Source organism: Crocodylus siamensis, chromosome 9 (genome assembly GCF_052110815.1).
Source record: "Crocodylus siamensis isolate JL-2025a chromosome 9, ASM5211081v1, whole genome shotgun sequence".
Taxonomy (NCBI): domain Eukaryota; kingdom Metazoa; phylum Chordata; order Crocodylia; family Crocodylidae; genus Crocodylus; species Crocodylus siamensis.
Window position 1 is genome coordinate 18,082,227 of NC_143403.1, and position 19,784 is coordinate 18,102,010.

Below are 19,784 nucleotides of genomic sequence, written 5' to 3' on the forward strand. Positions count from 1 at the left end.
TTTACATTTTTGTATTTGCTTTGTATGTTTTTAAATATGGTTCAGGAAAATAAAGTGCATCATGTTGCTTTGCAAAACGTGCCAACTCCAAAATCCATTTGTAGTCAAGTGGCATCCCTCTGACATCTACATCATTTAGAGAAGTGAGTTAGAAAAGTGGTGTGGTTTCAGCTGTCCTTCAATGCAAGTTAAGATCTAGAAACAAAGAACCTCTGCCCCAGCTTCATTTCAGGTTTTGTCTTACTCTATTCCCCTTGCACTGGTCTCTAATCCATTTGGTCCAGCCAGTCTCTTCCCTGTCCCCCAGTTTTTCTTGGTGTCACCCTGCCATCTCGCTTCCATTCTCAGCTATTTCTGTCAGTCTTTTTGTTCAGCCAGTCCCAGCTCTCTCTCTTCCCCATCTCCTGTGTCTTTGTCCATCTAGTCCTACTACTCTCCCCCTTCAGTCACAGCCTAACCAGACCCCAAGTCCCAATCTACACTGTCCCGATCTGGATTTTGTTTCTTTTGTGTTTAAATTTACTTTCTCGTGGGTACCACTTTTTTCCCTTCCCTGATCTTTTCTACCAAATAAGCCAACCAAGGCCTAGGTCCATCTTTGCCCCTGTAGCCCAGTCCTTAAAAGAGTATCATGCTACGTCACTCGGAGAATGGAATGAGTACAGTTTGTTCACATACAGGAACATAGACTCTTTGGAGATTTTAGGTGATAAACTCTAAAATGCTGCCATTGCAATATTTCAGATGCTTACAACCTGGCCATCTTTGGGTGAGGTTTCCCAGGCCTGCAAAAGGCACATGCCTGAAAAAACAGTCACCAGTTCTGGTCAAATTTTAAGCCTCTGTTTAGGGTTGCTGTTTGTAGCCGTGTTGGTCTGAGCACATAGACAAACAAGGTTTTCTGGGTAGATGCCATATCTTTTATTAGACCAACTAAATAGTTGGAAAAAAAATGTTTTGTAAACTTTTGGGCACAAATACCCTTCTTCATGCATAGAGAGAGTCTGCTGGAGAATTGTATGCTGTCCCGGGTAGCACAGAAGCAAAATGCAGGCCTGTGAAAATGCAAATGCATGATCTGCATATAGTGTATTTATTATTTATTATTATGGCAGTGAGGATCAGAGGGATAAGAGACAATAGACATTAGACAATAGACTATTGTCTCATATCCCTCTGATCCTTACTGCCACACATTTCACCAGCAGACTCTATGCCTGATGAAGGGTATTTGTGCCCAAAAGCTTGCAAAGAACAATTTTTCCAGCAACTGAGTTGATTTATTAAAATATATTGCATCAACTGTACACAAAGGACCTTGTAAGCCTCTGTTTAAAAGCTTAGGGGTATTTTAGCTATGCAAGGTAAATGTCACTAGAATTTTTTTTTAAACCGCTGACAAAATGTATATTTCCAAACTTTATTCTCAGAAACAGGCTGTTTTGGCTAAAATTAAAGAAAACAAAAACAAAGAACTTCAGCTAGAGGCAGATCGCATGCATAAGGGGACTCAACTCAAATGATTTAAGATTGCCAAAGTTATAAGCAACTGAAAAAAGCTCTTGTTCATAATCAGTAGTGCTACCAGCTTCACTGGTAATATATAGTAACAGGGGTAAAGGCAAATTGCATATGCCAAATAATATCTTAGCAGAAATTGAAATAGTTACTTAATCCTAAGACTTTGTCTACCAATTTAATTGGTAAATTGTGCCAATTCAATTAAAATATATCAATTTAATTAAATCGATTTCAGAAATTTAATTAATTAAATTAGTGTAACCCATTGTATAGATGCTAATTAAATTAGTAGAGTTTTCTTATGTCAACAATATCTTGGACAATGTCTTGATCTGCTCCTTTTGCTTTCCCTGTGCTTTGGAGAAATTTAAGGTGTAATCACAAAGGACTTGTGATCTTTCAAATTGTAATTAAGACTAAATATCAGGGCTTGTCTAAAATGTCATCCAAACTTTGAGAACAAGTAAGCACAAATAGATTTCATCCAGTCCGTAACAAGTATAAGCAATTCAGTGCCTCTGTTAATGGTAGGCAATGGTATAGATTCAACCTGATTATGAGGTAAGAATCACTTTCTGAATTGTTATTACAGCCTCCTGAAGATTGTGTGTTTCTTTAGGAATTCTTCAATTTGAGTTTTGGGCAGGCCCCATCTCAACTAATTTTATGTAGCCTGAAATGATCATACCCCAAGAGGTTACTTTGCTGATTCTTCAAAAAGCAATTAACCTATGCAATACTAATAATCTTTCTTTGCTATCTTTGGTCTTGCTGAATTGCAGGTGGTAGAATGTATGTTAGGGCCATCACGTGTATACCAAAATGAAAAGAATGGAATGGAGTTGGGTTTTAATATGAACTATATCTAAATCAATTCTGATGGTTGGTGGAAATGGTTTAGAAACTTTTACTGGTGGTTAGACAAGGTTAGTAATAGGCATTACTTCAGTAGTATGTAACAGGAATTACTGTACTTTTCAGCTTTTATATGGCAAAAGACTGAATATATCTTGATTCTTTTAAAAACTTCAAATTCTTTCACAAATAACATTATTCACATGACATAGTTGAAATACATCCATTTCATACATGGCTTCATAACATTTTCTAAATTAACTCTTGTCAAACCTATGAAATCTATAACTACAGCATATCACTTTAAGAATCTTATTATAATTCAGAATTGGTCATGACAGGAGTACAATATAGTCTAATAATAGCCTGGAGATACTAAAGAATAAACTATAACTGTCAGTGTTAAATTCCTAAATACAGTTTTCTTTCAGTGATTAACCCATTGCTCAGTTTAAACAAATAATTTTATTCATTTATAAAGTGCATCCATTTTTACACATTTTGGGTTCAGGTACAAAATTAAGACAAATCTGTGAGTGCGTGTGCGTGCATGCTTACATGTACGTGCATATTTTATTTGCTATCACAGGCTCTCAAAATAAATGAAATCCAATGCAGCTTTTCATTGCAAGCCAGTAGAAAAAAATAGCATTTACCCTATGCCCTTTTTGAAGCAGTATAGCATGTGGCATTCAAGTGGGGACTGAATGCCTTTGTTAATGACTGCAGAATATGGGAGCTGAGGAATTATGGACTTTGCAACGTGAGATGTTAGATTTACCTTTTTAGCACTAAATGCGATGGGACATATAGCACATAAGGGTCAGCTTTTAGTCAGTGTGACTTATTGTGCACAGATGAGTAATTTTATTCATACCAGTGTAATGAAAAATGAAAGGCATATACAGAATATGGATAAATGGGGATGAAAAACATTTGTTTTTGTTTATTTTTTAATGGAAATGTAACTTCAGGAAATGTATACCACCTGTAGGTCAGGAAATAATTCATGTATTTTTCCGCTACTTTCAGTTAGTTTAGATAAAGTGACATCAAGATGGAGTAAGAAACTACAAAAACAGTTTTTAAAAAGTTACACATTTAGAGTTTTAAGATGTGTAAATTTTGTGACTGAAATATTTAACTTCTGGAACTCAAACTAAGCAGTTATATCAGGTTGTTAAACAAAGTGGTGTGAAGTCCCTAACACATGAATAAATTATTAAAGGCATCTGCATACAACTTCCATATGGAAAGAATATTGCATGAGCTCCAGCAGCACAAATTCCCCTAACAATCCTGAACTACTAATGTAATCAGATATGCAAAATGCAGTGTTCATTTACTGTGAATAATTTGTATAATGGCAGAACCTGAGAAATTTGTATAAAATGCTCCTCACCTCTAAGGGCAAGTGCTAAAGTCAGTTTCAAGTATTTTAGAGCAATTAGCAATAGCCATCACTTTAGAATATTAGCACCTATCTTTAAAGGCTTCCCAGAGCTGGTGGAGGACTTAATTGTAAATACACAGATTTCTCTCAAATACTAGGACCATCAAGAGCAATTTGTTTTACCCATGGAAAAGTCTCTGTTGCACCAAATGAGTGAGTGCAGCAAAGTTGGGGGAACTATCAGAGAGCTGGTGTTGGCAACAGTTCTCTTGATGATCTGTCCAAGAACTGGCACAGGGTAGACCTGTGGGGGGTGACATTATTTGGGCTGGAATTTTGGTGAGCTGTTGAGGGCTGGGGGGAGGAGGGCAACTGATCCTATCCAACCTGCCAGCCATGGCTGAGGAGGGCTGTGCCCCTCACTGCTCCCTTCTGTGGGGCCGGGCCAGGCCATGCAGCGAGCAGTCTCCTTCTCCCACCGCTCCCTCCAGTTTTCTGTTGGCACTGCAGTCCTGGCACCATGGTCACTGGCAGCTTGCTTGCACAGGATGGGGTGTAATGCAGTGCACTAAGTACGTAGCTGTCTTGCCCACCTGCCATGATGAGCCGCTGAAAGGGGGCTACTACAGGCTGAGCTCCCTGCCCCTGGGGCCAGCATGGACATGGGGTGCTGGAGCAACAGCAGTTCGTTGTGGTGGGTGGGTAGGCAGAATGGCTACTTGTCATGCTGCATCATGCCCTGTCCTGTACAGGCCTGGCTGCTGGCTGCGCAGCAATAACAGAAGCTGGATGGTGGTGGGGGAATGGATGTGAGTGAGGGAGGGGACAGAGGCAACCCCAGTTGCAGCAGAGTGGAGCAGTGTGGGACTCAGCCCTGCCTCCTCAGGGTCCCAGAAGCAGCCAGATAGGATCAACTGCATGGACACATACACCTGTATTCCAGGGGTGGGGTGTATTTTGTCTAGCCCTGGAATAGAGCAACAGGTGCTGCTCTTTCTTGAGCCAGGTGGTCCCTAACAACCACAAACAAGCAGTATGCTATAGCCACTCTTCTGTATTGTTCATCATTGCCAGGGACTGCAGGAAACACAACCTGATATGTTGGAAAGCCCATTGGGTAATTATACCTGAGATGATGATTTGGATTAAAACAAATAAGATCTTAGCCCAGTATCAAGGGAGCAAGCAAACACAAGATGTTTCTGAAACAGGGTAAATGCTCACCTTTACCTGACTGTTTATAATCCTTAGAAGTAATGTGTAAACAAATTGCCTGTCTGATTTCTTAGCTTTACCTATTTAATCAACAGGTCTGTAGTGGGGGGACCCAACATTGGGCACAGTGCTCACTCACCAGTGAAGAATAGAGGGGAAGAATTGCTTCACATGATCTGCTGGCAACACTCCTTCTAATGTAGCTCAGTATGCTGTTAGCCTTCTTCACAACGAGAGGACATTCTTGGCTCATATTCAATTTGTTGCTCACTGCAACCCCTGGTCCATTTCTGCAGAGCTGCTGTTTAGCTAGTCACTCCCCAGCCTGTACTGGCTGTGCATAGGACTGTTCTGTCCTAAGTGGAGGACTCTGCACTTCTCCTTATTGAACATCATGAGATTTTGTTTGGTCCAATCCTTCAATTTGTCTAGGTGTCTCTGAATCCTAGCCCTACATTCCAGCATATCTATTACTCCCCTCAGCTTGGTGCCATCTGAAAATTTGTTGAGGGTGCACTCGATCTCATCTTTCAGGTCACTGATGAAGACACTGAACAAAACTGGCCCCAGGAGTGACCCTTGGGACACTCCACTTAATACCAGCTGTCAACTAGACATACAGCCATTGGTTACTACCCTGTAGGCCTGATGATCCAGTCAATTTTCTATCTGTTAATTCAACCTGTACTTCCTTAGCCGACTTAGGTCTGCCTTGTTATATCAAGGCACTGTGTACACAAAATAGGCTGTGTTAAACTTCAAGTTATACATTTTTTCTACAGCATTTGATGTTCGTTTTTTCTGGATTTTGAAATCCAGTCAATGGACCCACTACAGGGTTTATGTTCCCAAGTGCAAAATTGTGATCCTTCAAACATCTGTTCAACTTCCACCTGATGCTGTAGGTGCTTGTGATGTGTTCAGCATTCAAGTTTGCCAGGTGCTGAAACTTCTGGGCAGAAGAGTCTTAGCCTTGAAAGCATTGAGCAATTTGATACCTATTTCATTCTTGAACGTGTCTATCCATAGTGTAGTATTTCTCTGCATAATAGACTTAGTATTCTGACTATGCCTACCAGCTCAGACTCTATATGGAACACAGAGTTGGAGATAGCTTTCAGTGTTCTCACTCAGAATGTGAAAGACATGGTTTCAATTTTTTCCTCTCCCTAAAACGTTCCCTAAACCCATATCTGCCACCTCCCATGACAGTGTACTGCTTACTATAAGTAATACAATATAGGCAGGTGGGGGCACTCAGTCTGTCCTATTGATACTGTTCCACTCTGTAAGGAATCTCTACGGTCATTAGGATGGTACATATGGTGTGGGCACAAGAAAAAGCACAGATAGGACTGTTTAAATTTAGTGGTTTGAGTACCTCCCTGGGAGAGGCAAAATCCAGGTTCCAGTCCCTGTTCAAACAAAAACAGTAATTGGATAAAATATTTAGCTATTTCATAGATTTCATAGACATTAGGGCTGGAAGGGACCTCGGGAGATCATCCAGTACAGCCCCCTGCCCAAAGGGCAGGAAGTCAGCTGGGGTCATAGGATCCCAGCAAGATAAGCATCCAATTTACTCTGGAAGGTGTTCAATGTAGGTGCTTGAACCATCTCCGCTGGCAGACTGTTCCAGACCTTGGGGGCTCGGACAGTAAAGAAATTCTTCCTTATGTCCAGCCTGAAACGGTCTTGCAGGAGTTTGTGACTGTTCGACCTCGTCATCCCTTGGGGCGCTCTGGTGAACAAACGTTCCCCCAGATCCTGGTGGTCACCCTTGATAAACTTATAGGTGGCCATCAGATCACCCCTGAGCCTACGCTTTTCCAGGCTAAAGAGTCCCATGGCTCTCAGCCTGTCATCGTAAGATCTGCTTTCCTGACCTCTGATCATGCGCGTGGCTCTCCTCTGCACTCTCTCAAGCTTCTCCACATCCTTTTTGAATTGTGGAGCCCAAAACTGGACACAGTACTCCAACTGCGGCCTCACCAAGGCCGAGTACAAGGGGAGAATGACGTCCCGGGTTTTGCTCGAGAAGCATCTGTGGATGCAAGACAGCGTTTTGGTCACTTTACTAGCCGCAGCATCGCATTGCAGGCTCATGTTCATCTTGTAGTCAATGATGACCCCCAAGTCTCTTTCTTCTGTAGTGCTAACCAACGTAGCACTGCTGAGCCTATAAAGAAGCTGCAGGTTTTTCCTCCCAAGGTGGAGAACCTTGCATTTTTCGGTGTTAAACACCATGAGGTTCTCATCCGCCCATTTGCTGAGCTTGTCCAGGTCAGCCTGGATCACCCGCCTATCTTCTGGCGTGGATGCTTTGCCCCAAAGTTTGGTGTCATCGGCGAACTTGGCCAGTACACTCCTGACTCCAATGTCCACATCACTAATGAAGATGTTGAACAGTATGGGTCCAAGGACAGAGCCTTGAGGGACCCCACTGGTCACAGGGCACCACGATGAGTGACTGCCATCAATTACAACCTTCTGGGTCTGACCACGGAGCCAGTTTCCCAGCCAGCGGATCATGGTGGAGCCAAGGCCACAACTGGCCAGTTTGGCCAAGAGGTGATCATGGGATACCAGATCAAAGGCTTTTTTGAAGTCAAGATATATGACATCAATCTCTTCTCCCTTGTCCAGTTTGATAGGTCACCTGGTCATAGAAGGAAATGAGATTGGTCAAACAAGACCTACCCGCAACAAACCTGTGCTGGCTATCCCTTAGAATGTTAGCCTGGGCCAGTCCCTCAAGGATGGCCTCCTTAATAAACTTTTCTAAGATCTTCCCCAGGATAGAAGTCAGGCTAATGGGCCTGTAGTTAGCCGGATCCACTCTCCTCCCTTTCTTGAAGATCAGCACCACATTGGCCTTCTTCCAGTCTTCGGGCACTACACCAGAGCTCCAGGAGTTTTCAAAGATCTGTGCCAGGGGCTGGGCTATGATGCTCGCCAGCTCCTTGAGTACCCTGGGGTGCAGATTGTCAGGGCCGGCTGACTTGAAGGTATCCAGCTTCTCAAGGTGTTCCTTCATAAGGTCAGCATTTATGGAGGGTAGGGGATCCCCATCACCCGGATCTCCCTGTCCCATAGCAGGTATGGGCGTCCCGTGGGACTGATGAAAGACTGACGCAAAGTACCTATTTAATAGGTTGGCTTTTTCCTGGGCGTCAGTTGTCAGTTGCCCCTTCTGGTTTAGCAGAGGTCCAACATTGCCCTTGCTTTTCCTCCAGCTCCGCACATATCTGAAAAAGGACTTTTTGTTGTCCTTGATACTTGAAGCTAGTTGGAGTTCAGTTGCAGCCTTGGCTTTCCTGGTTTGCTCCCTGGAGGACTGGACCAGCGCAGAATAATCCTCCTTGGAGGTGAATCCCGTCCTCCATCCTTTGTAGGCTTTCCTTTTTAGCCCCAGGAGGTCCGCTAGGTCCCTGGAGAGCCAGGAGGGCTGCTGTGCCTTCTTGCTGCCTTTCCTCCGTGTTGGAATAGATTTAGCTTGTGCATTGAGGATCGCTTCCTTGAGAAGCAACCACTCTTCTTGAACTCCCATCTCCCTGGGGTCATGGTCCCTGAGGGCCTGACTGACAAGCCTCTTGAGCTTGTCAAAGTCGGCTTTTCTGTGTTGCTCCACCACGATCTGCTGGCTGGGAAACTGGCTCCGTGGTCGGACCCAGAAGGTTGTAATTGATGGCAGTCACTCATCGTGGTGCCCTGTGACCAGTGGGGTCCCTCAAGGCTCTGTCCTTGGACCCATACTGTTCAACATCTTCATTAGTGATGTGGACATTGGAGTCAGGAGTGGACTGGCCAAGTTCGCCGATGACACCAAACACAAGGACTTCTGTGTTGTTGACTGACTTGCCAGGTACTGGAACCTTGGTCTCCTTTTGGAAGAGTGTCCTAACTACAAGTCTAAATAAAATAAATAAAATGATCATACTCACATTTTCTGACCCAATGGCTGTTAGTTTATGGAAAATGAGATGGCATCAATAAGGGACCACCTATAGTGCTGGTGGTCCTGGCACTCTCCTAGGAGGTCAGTGATATGAATTCGAGTCCCCTTAGCCAGAGGAAAAAAGGAACCTGGGTCTTTGTGACAGGCTCCTGCCCGGTGCTACTGCTGCAGCATCACAGGCATGTCCTGTGGCTAGCTACGTCACACCTCACCCCTCAACTTCCACATCTGGATGTTCAGATTATGATGCGGTACTCACCTGGAGATGCTCCAGTAGTTTCTTGTGGGATGGATGTGACTGCAGTATCCTGTCTTTCATGGGGCTCCTCCTCCTCTACACCCTGCCCCTTTCCACTAAGGTGATATTTGCCGTTGTTGGGACGTCAGAGGTGGTCACCACATGACACATCCCACAGTGTTAGGCTGAGGCTGCTGTCCTTTAGGGGTCTTCTTCCCTCGTTTATGCTAATGTAGGGCTCAGAAATAATGTTAACCGAACTGATCAGACAAACTCAAAATGGCTTGGCCTGGAAAAACAGGCAGTGCACTGGTGCCTCACTCCTCTAAGCCTCTTCCCCTTTCTTAGGGTTGCAAGCTACTTTGGACCCTATGTCCCATCACTCTTCTCATCAGGCCTCTCTGGCTTCCAGGAAGGTGCCCTCTCTAGGTGGACCTTCCTACTGTGGAAGCCAGGTATGGCTTTGCCTCAGGATATGAGGCCTGGGCTCCCTCCCTGCAGCCACCTGCAGGCAAATCTGCAGGTTTATCTGGTGGACACATGTGGTGTGGGCATGGCTTTGGGAAGCCTTTCCCTGGTTACCCCCTGTGGGTGGTCCCTGGGAACCTGTAGCCAGAATGGCTGAGCTAAGGTCCTCATGCAGGTGTTCTCAGATGAGGGTTCAGTCCCTGCTGTGCTGCCACTTGGATCCAGCTCAGTGGTTCCTGCTGCAGGGCTTGGCTGTGGCATCTCCCTGTCGTATCTGGTGGGCACTGGGATCCCAGCTTCCCCTCTTGCCTGCCCCGGACAGATGCAGCTGGCTCCTTAACTGCCGCTTGGGGTGCAACCAGCTGGCTATCCCCTGTGGGGCACCTGGTCTGCACTTCCTTACTTTCCCTGCTGTGGGGTCGGTGTTCTGGGCTTCTCTGGGGGTGAGAACAGCTGGGGCTGTCTCTAGTCCCTCTGCTGCTGTTCCCCTGCCCCCATCTGCCACGCACCTTTGGCTCATTGCCCAGGGGCTCCAGGCCAATCAGAAGCGCACTTCCGGCCGATGCGCTGCCGTGGCCACATGGGCTCCATGCATCTGTGCTGCAGGCAGGTAAGATGGGTGGGGGGACTGTTACAGTCTCCCAGATCTAGGGTAAGTACCTTAACTACTGTGGCAGCACCCCTTTTTTCTTTTGACATTTTTTAGAAGAATGGACTTTACCTTCTCATGGAGCCTTGCAGAGAGGTGGGTAGGATTTAAGAAAAACCTCAGACCTCACAGTTGCTTTTAGTTGATGTGGCTGTCTGCTTAGCATGCAGGCTGTTTTATATCCTATTCTGGGACACCTAATTCTTCCCCTAGAGAACTAAGGTGCTTAATGCAAGGCTGTGGCTATCACCATGGCCTCATCTCCACATTACACTTAAGGCATGATTAACCAGTTAAGCATGCCTTAAATTGTGAGCCAGCTACATATTCAATCAATAAATGGCATCATAAAACAAGGAAGAAGCCACAGTTATTCCACAAAACAATACGTATTAACTTTGTGGCTTGTTTTTATCATGCCATTAACTGAATGTGTGGCCAGGTGCTCTGCTGTGGCTGGGAGACCCATCAGCTGACAGGGCTCCCCGCCACCGGGGTGCACAACTTGCTGCAAGCCCCACAGCTGACAAGGCTTGCAGTTTGGTCAGTCTTCCATGTGCTGCCCTGGCTGTGAACCCCATCAGCTTACCAGGCTCACAGTGTGGGGCAGTGCGTGGAATACTGCCACCCTGTGAACTTTGTCAGCTGATAGGACTGTCAGTGGGGGCACTGCATAAAATGTCCCCACTATGAGACCTGTCAGCTGTGGGGCTTGTAGCAGCAGGAGCTGGGTGCTAGGGGAGCCTGGGATCTCAATCCTGGGCTCCACCTGCACTGGCAAAAAAATATGATTGGATCTGACGCTGGATCTCACAATCACGACTCCTGCCATGCACTGTTCGGATTCTGCATCAGATCCTATCACATCTTTACCTGAACATCTAGAGTGGCCCTATAGAAACTGGCACTTAGAATAGGTGTTGCAATCCTCAGCTGTTCAGCATGTAAAACCACTTGTGAATCTAGTCCTTTGTCTTCAGTGTGTTAATAAATTATGGCTCGTGTGAAAGAGGCATTGCGCTTACACAAAGCAAAATGACCCTGGTCCATCCTAGGGACATACCTAATGGTACTTGCTACATCTTTCAAAAGGGGCCTTTCTACTACATTTCCCAAACACTACTGGTATTATCTGTTTTGCTTAACTCAGGATCAGACTCAACACAGACCTCCTGCTGTATCAGTACTAGCAGTCCCCCATGCAGCTAAACATTTTTGCTGCTTTCTGGGGCAGAAAGGAAAAATGCATCTATACTGCATTTTCAGAAGTATAATTAGCTTGCAAGAGATGTGTTGGAGTAGTGTACTAGTTTGTATTAACACTATTTTAGCAATATTCTTGAAATTCTTTGAAATAAGCGTGAAATTGAATTTCTTTTTCTCAAGAACATTTTAGTAATTTGAATTTTGATTTAAGCATCTATTTTTTCATCATAACTACTGGCTACAAATTTAATTTCCCTTCATAACATTCCTAAATTTAATTCTGCATAAATAAAGCAGAAAAGTAAAGTGTTTAACAAAAAAAGTTTATTACCAAAATACAATATTAAAGTCAATACATGACAAACTCCTGTAAAGCAAAATAAATTATTCTAACATTGTACAGTATTTCAGAAGGTAGTTAAAGTAGTACTACAGACTTTGCTTCATAGTTCCAAACAGATAATCTGTTCTATCAGGAACACAATCCTAGAGAGCTTAAGGCATGCAGCTTAATGTGCTGGATAATTTTATAAAATGCAAGTCTTCCTATTTTAATAAGATACAGTGTCAGAATTAACTGCAGTTTTTACATGTCAGTTTTCTAAAAGTGTTTATACTTTGGCTATAAAAGCAGTGCCATAGTGTTACAATACCTTTTCTTAAAAAAATACATGTACCCCGTCCATGAATAACACAAATGTAAATTTCTATTAAATATATCTTATTCAATATTACTTTGAGCACCCACTGTATAATTTATTTTAATGATTAAATAAGTGCTTCTGAAAGAGGAGAATATAACAACTCCATCTGAATTCCACTCTTCTTCTGAGCCAGGTTAAAGCGGAAACATTATATATCCCCAGCTATTTCACCAGTACAGACATATATGAAGAAAAGTTTTCTTTCTAGTAGAATTGTAGGCATCTAGAACCATAGCTGAAAGTTATAGTCCATATCATTGAATAAAACCTGCTTAGAGCAGAGTTGAATGAAAATCAAGCATGTAGCACTGCAGATCTGAATGTCTGCTGGAGTCTTGTGACAGCAGATCCTCAAATATTTTTTAATCCTAAAAGAACAGGGAGACTGAAATGCCATAACCATAAAAAGTGCTTTAAATTTCCCCCCATTCCCTGACAAACTGTAAAACATGCAACCAAACAAACCACACAATTCCCAAAGAAGGTATCTTGACTAAAAAGCTGGCTTTCAGGAACTGATCCTAAAATCACTTCACATACAGAACTTCCATTAAAGTCAATGGGAATTTTGAATGCGACTTGACAGCAGCATAGGGCAATGAATAAGAAATTTCTCCCTATGAAGATTGTTTATTTTCTGTAGACTAGAAATAATTATTTCTTGGCATCTCTAGTATTTCCCTTCGTCAGTTTTTAGGCGGCTCCACATTCTACTGCTATAGAACATAAGCTTAACTAAAGATACCGATAACAAAATGGTGAAAAACATGCTGAAAATAGATGTACCATGGGCACTAGTCCCATTAACAATGTCGGTTCTTGATGCATTGTATTTTAACATGGTGCACACACACATACACAGAAAGTCTTTAATTTAGATTAAAAAAAAAGTTTACTGGCTTTGTTATTCTGGGCTCACTGCCATCTTTCAGTTGATGTCTCAAAAGTTCTTCACTTATTTCCATTACTGTAACAACTTAAAATACATGATCCCTTATGGAAAAATTAATTTAACAGTAGTTTCCATGAGTCTAAAATGGTAATTTAAAATTCTTATTACTATGGATTCTTTGGTAGTTTAAAATTTACCAGCTTTTCAAATGATGAATAAACTGGATCTCTAAAAGGAGCTTAGATGTTGAACACACAAAACCAGAAATTACGGGGCTTAAGTATACTCAAATACTGCACAACCCTAATGGCTTAGGGTAATACCAGTACCCAAATTAAATGTTTTCTACCTCAGATTGAAATTGTTCATTATAATAAATCGTGTCTTTAAAATGTCAAAATTAGACTTGTATGAATATCAACGTTTCCTTTTGATTGAAAAATGTAAAGAATATAAATTGTTATACATTTTTATTTTAAAAGATACAAATATATTATGTTTAGTCACTGGATAGATCAACCCTACAATGTTATGGGCTTTATGACATTATAACTTCACCAGTTTTTAAAGAAACATTTGTTCTTTTGTAACCTAATGTATAACCAAATTCTAGGGATATTTAAAAAAGATAGACAAAGTTCAAGAAACTTAAACACATTTTTAAAGATCACCAGTATACTTGAAACCTTATTTTTGAAGTATTATTTTATCCTGCCTTTTCACCAAGGCTGCTCCTTGAAAGTATTAAGAAAATATTAAAAAACCCTACTAATATTTTTGTTTGACCAACTTCACAGTCCGTAATGGAAGTTAGAAAAATAGCACCAGAAAGGCTATATACGGCACGTGCAACACTTTTTTCAGAAATGATGTAGAAATAGGTAATAAATATAAAGAAACTATTTTCTGATTAACTTTTTAAAAAATAATGTATAAACCTTTTTTAAACAATGAGCAATTAAAACATGGGTAACTGCATTCACATTCAAGAAATGCGATGTGCTTAATAATGCAAATGCAGTTTTGAAGCTACCCTTAAAATGAGAATGCAGTGTTCCAAACCAAACTATTTCAAGAGCTTGCTAAAAGGCTTTTTAAGAATACGTTGCAATTCCTTTTGGTAGTGGGTCTATATTTAAAACCATTTTAGTGGCCAGCTTCATAAATAATCTTGACAGAACTGCCAAGCAATTTTCTTACATCCTGTAACTCCAAATTGATAAACAAACTGATGCAGGTTACTGACACTATGTGAAAAGATGACGATAATAATTTTAGAAGTAAAAGAGTTTTTAAAAAGAGAGGGATTTCTAAGGATTTAAAAAAAATATAGTAAACAGCTTCCCTTTGTAAATCCATATCACATGCATCAGTAAAATGTATGAACCACCATATTTTTATTTTAGTATACTGGGAGAAGCAATTTCCCAAAATTAGATCAATTCTACTTAAAGATATTTTGCCATATAATTTTTGTATTTAATATACTTTGAAAAGATTACCTCAACTCTGAGTGAATTATTTCTACAAGCAAAATCATAAGGCCAGATTTTTACCATTATGTAGGGACCTAAAGATAGCTACCTATTGGTATTTTCAAAAGCATGTAGGCACTTTGGACAGTCCCACTATACGCTTGCATACATCTTTAGGTATCTATACGACTTTAAAAAATGTGGCTGTGTGTCAGTTACATTTTCATTGATTACCTGTTCCCATCCAAAGAAGGTGGTTGTGCTCATTACAGGCTGAAAACAAACTACTAGTTAAGCAGCAACTTACATATCATGATCTACTTACTTTTAGAAGTCTTACTGAATATTTAAAGAAAGCTATTAAATGGATCATGTTTAGATATTATCTCAATGCATCTAACAAAAGACATTAGATACTGAATTAGGAACTGGACTGTCAAATAAATAGCAAAGATGTCTACTGCTTTCAGGCTGCTCAGTTTCTGCTACTATGAATCAGCACCTTTATTAGTCACAGAGGGATACCATCCAGCAGTGTTTATTAAAAAAAAGGGAGTTGAGTTGGGGAGAGTAGTCATAAAAAACTGATCAAGAGAAACTTCCCCAATACACTTATTTACCTGTCAGAGTTGAGCAGGAAACTTCAGGAGAACACTACTATATAAACTGCATCTGTCCTACTGCCAACTACAGGCAAGGAAAAAAAAATCTGCCTGAAAGAAGTCTGACACCTTGTTAATGCTGCAGAGCAAAAAAGCCTTTTGAATTGAGCCAATACCTTGTTTAGCTCCTACTTTGATGCACAATGGATTAGCACCAGGCATTGAGAAATCCACACTCTTGGCACCACAGGGAAGAAGTGATTAAGTGGATCATTCCCATGGTTTCCTTAAAATAGGGTATTTAATATTTTTAGTTAAATCGTGAGTTCCCAGATAAACTATGTTCTCTTACTGTATCAACCATTCAGCTTGAGAAATCAGTAAATTTCACTTCTCTTTAGCAATTATCGCAGGCAATGTTAACAAAGATAGGGCAAAAAAGCACGTTAGAAAGTCCTTCTCTTTTCTAGGTGAGAGCTTCATCTAGTTTGTGATCCGAGTTGTGTTGTGGTCTTTATTTAAAATTATATTTATTATTTCACCTTCATGTTCTTTCATATGATCCAACAGATTTTCTTTGTTGGTAGATTCAAACCCACAGATACAACAGCAGAAGAGTAGAACACAGTATTCTGTACCAAGATGGGACACACTGGAGTTCTTTTCTAGGTTGCATGAGGTATTCATTGTTGGGTTAGGTTTTTGATTTTCATCAGAACCTGCAATTTCATTAGTAGTCTGGTGAATGGTCTCTGAAAATGCCATCAGGTTGTCTGAACTCCCTAGAATAGGTACTGCATTTTCCTCAGTGCCTTCCAATAAAGGTTTTCCTGGTAGTTGCCCTTGAAACCTAAAACAAGAAAAACACAACAATTAAATATTTTTCCTTTTAGTTTCCAGACTGGAATTTATTTGGGGTCAATGATGGAAGCTATGAACATTCTAGATTGAATACTGTAGTTTGTATGGAGCTACATTACCTGCCACTTTGTGAAATGGCATCATTAATAGCTTTGTTCACTTGTTCATAATTGTAATTTTGGTCACTCGCATGTTTCCACATATGGGACTTCAGGGAAGGAGGATGACTACACACATATCCACAAAGAGAACACCTGAAAAAAATAAGGTAAAAAAGAAGGCATTTAGAAGTGAAATCCAACAATTTATATATTTTATGTGAATTTCTAAGATAATCCAAAACAAAATAATGCATCTGTGCAATAATTCCTTTGCTCCCCCAAAACTGATATCAGAAAAACTCCTTTCTGTTTCATTTGGGGAAAATAACAACACCATAATTTCAGGCCATTATAATGCACAATAATTTGCATTTTTATAACTTGGCCATATAAAGTTGCTGAAGAATGAAACTGTGCATGGAACATCATAGCCTCTGAGGAACTTTTAAACAAAACCTAAATTAATAACAGCTAAAATAAAAGAAGTCCATAATCAGTTTGGCTACTTTGAAAAAGTTATTTAAAGACATAAAATGCATTCTCAGATCACTGTAGGAACATACTTCTTCAGTATGTAGGAACATACTGTTCCACTTCTATTTTATATGCAAAATACACTGCAAGATGTGTTATGAAATACTTGTTCATCAGTTCTGGGATATTTTTAGGAAAACACAAAACAAACAGTTTGAAAGAACAAGTTTTGCAAGTTTGCCACTTTGCACGTACAATAATTTATTTCCCTGTTAAGTTTAATTTGTGTTCCTAATAGTTAACTGATTACAGACCATACTATATGCATCCACAGTTACATCTTACAAGAACAAGAAAGTGAAGTAAAAGAAAAATGTTGGCAAGTTAAGGAAGAACAGAATTTGTAAGAAAAGACAACTTGTTGATATTTCTTTCACTCAACTTCCTTACTGATCAACCCTTCCTCTGCAAACTAGTTACAAGTTCAGAAGTTCCTGCTATAAAAACCAATTGGATTGTTCAAAACATCTGGAAAAAATTTTTAATTTAATCAAACTCAATATCTTTTTTGAAAAATGTACATAGAAACCATTATATTTCTATAAAACATATTGGCTTAATCCCAATGAAATATTCTCGGACTTTTTTTTTTTTTTAATAAGTTTTGTAGTTAAAATAGTTTTAAGGATGTAAATTTATCAACTGTTGCCTCTGCAAGAGATACAAGATTGTGGCACATATTGCTGGGGAGTTGTGAGGCATAGGGGTTATAGGGTAGGTCAAGCCCTGAGTTATCTGGCAGCATGCTGAATTGAATAGTGATCATAATAATGGGCAGGTTTACATTCTGTCAGAATTCCCACACTGAATAATCACAGTTTTGGTTCAGCTACCATCTACTTCAGGTTATACCCATCATCATTCAGCAAGCGCCATACTTTCCTGTCCAAATAGCGTAATGTCTTGCCATGTAACATTATGATGGATTTGTTAAAAGAGATGCCACAAGACTTAAAGAACTGTAGTTTTCAGAACAAAAACTATTTCCTAGGAATACGATAGATGAAAACACAACAGAAGTCCTATATGATGCTGATATTGCACACTATTAATTCAATGAGTTCTGTCACTGACTTTAGGTCCAAATGGAGAATAATGATCTTGCAGTTATATGAATAAAGAAAACTTTATATTGTCTTCCACTGTACACAACAAATTTTGCAATGCTTTAAGAAGGCTTAGTATACTCTACACATGCAGGTGTAATAAGGTAATCCTGTCAGTCTGGAGACTCTTTTTAGCTCAAGGTCTCCAGTAACCATCATCAAGTATTTTATTCTACTTGTCCCATTTTTAATTGAAGATCTTTTTTTAAAAAAAGTGTACTCTCTCAAATTAGAACTAATGGAAGTCTCAGTCTGATTGAAAACTTTACTAACCTAATGAGACCACTACATTATCATCGAGCCAATTTAATAAATGTTAACCCAAAGCACAGCTTTAAAATCTCAAATGACCTCTTAATCAGGAAAACAAAGGTAAAAAAAGAATGTGCAAAGTGAAATGTTGAGTCAGGAGATACCAAAAGGAAAAGGTTGCCCAAACCACTGTACTTCTACCCTCACGTGCACATGTATTACTATACTCTTAATTAAATGATTGCCTATTTCTTTTCTGAAATACCTCCTCACCTTATTCAGTGTGCAGATGGAAAGCTAGCAAGTATATGAAATAGTTCGATGTTTACTTTGTCTTTGTTAAAAGGACCTCTGACTTATTTACTGAGCACTTCAATTTTACGAGTTATATAACACCATGAGCTCTAAATACCACTAGCTGCTTTCAATTGTCTATCCATTTCCAGTCAAAGCAGAGAGAGCCACACATTGCTCATCATCCAAGATACAATGTACAATGATTCCGGGGAAAATACAGGAATAGAAAATGAAGGGAAAGCAGTTTGCTGATCTTGACTGATGCTTTTCAGAATGTACTTTTACAATGTACTTTCATTAAAACTGTAAGTTAAAAAAGATGATGAAGGTAGGAGAGTAACACTTAACATTTATTTTTGCAGTTTCAATTCAGCTTGTAAGACAGCCAACAGAAGTCGTATCATGTTTTCATTATGTTTAGTACCTGGATTGCAGATCCTGAAATTATCATACAGAATTCAGGTTAATTTGCCCTAGAGGCCAAACTGTGTGGAATTATTAAACTTCACTGTTCTAGATGTTTTAAACTGACCTTCTGAAGAAACAATTATCTTGCAGACTTTAACAGAGTAGTTCCTCTGGGACACAAGAGGCCAAGGTGCAGAAGCCTGTAGTAATGTAGGTGACACTGTAGAACACTTTGCTGTAGCGTGCAGAAAGTGACTGTGTAGGGTATCTGATATTCTATTCTTGATACAACTGATACCTAGTGCTGCTGAAAGTACATTGGGAAGGGATGCAGTGGGAGAGGTTTGTTTCTAAGTTGAATGGGAAGAAAGGAAAATTCTATGTTTTATCTGTGTAATTTCAGTTGCTTGCTAAGCTGAATAGCAGAAGGTGTTCAGTTTTTGTTCTTGTTTCCTCTTTTAGGTTTTTATTTTTGTTGAAAGCTAGCGCTAGACTTAAGCAGTTGAATTAACATATTAAATGTTTTATAGTAAAGTTTTAAGTGTGTAGCAGATATAAACAGTTTAGCATTAGAATTTATCAAACATCCAAAACATGAACCACTGTTCAGGTTCTCAAAGTGGGACAGCAAGGATACAAAGTTGGCATTACTGACTTTTGTATTTCATACAAACATTAATCAACTGGGAACAGAGAACAAATCTGAGGAAAAAAATATGACTACCCAACATATTTTTGACTTAAGCTTCAGAGGAAGCAATGGTATTAGATCCTCCTTTATTTCAGAAGGTAACAAACCCTTTTAAGTTTTAACTTCCACATACTTGTACTGTTCCATTAACTGCACTGCCTGATGCTCCTGAGGATGGCGCCTCATGTGACACTTCAAACTATTCATATTTGTTGTGGCAAAGTCACATACTCGACATCTGAAGAAACAACAAAGAACAAATGAACCCAACAACCTGATATTAAATTATCACAAATAAAAGTCTAAGATACAGCCAAAGAGGTATTTTTGAAAGCCTATGATTAAAGCAAATAACATA

The 19,784-nt window shown here is 40.2% G+C and overlaps 1 protein-coding gene across 1 annotated transcript in view; it reads right to left on the reverse strand.

Annotated features, from left to right (window-relative positions):
* Window positions 1-11,817: 11,817 nt before the first annotated feature.
* Window positions 11,818-19,784, reverse strand: part of ZNF507 (zinc finger protein 507) — a 38,555-nt gene continuing 30,588 nt past the window's right edge. The window contains exons 5-7 of the mRNA XM_090063183.1: window positions 19,560-19,664; window positions 16,157-16,291; window positions 11,818-16,026 (exon numbers count right to left, since the gene is read on the reverse strand). Of these exons, the coding sequence (XP_089919309.1) occupies window positions 15,660-16,026; window positions 16,157-16,291; window positions 19,560-19,664 (607 nt within the window). The 3' untranslated portion in view covers window positions 11,818-15,659. The remainder of the gene's footprint in view (window positions 16,027-16,156; window positions 16,292-19,559; window positions 19,665-19,784) is intronic.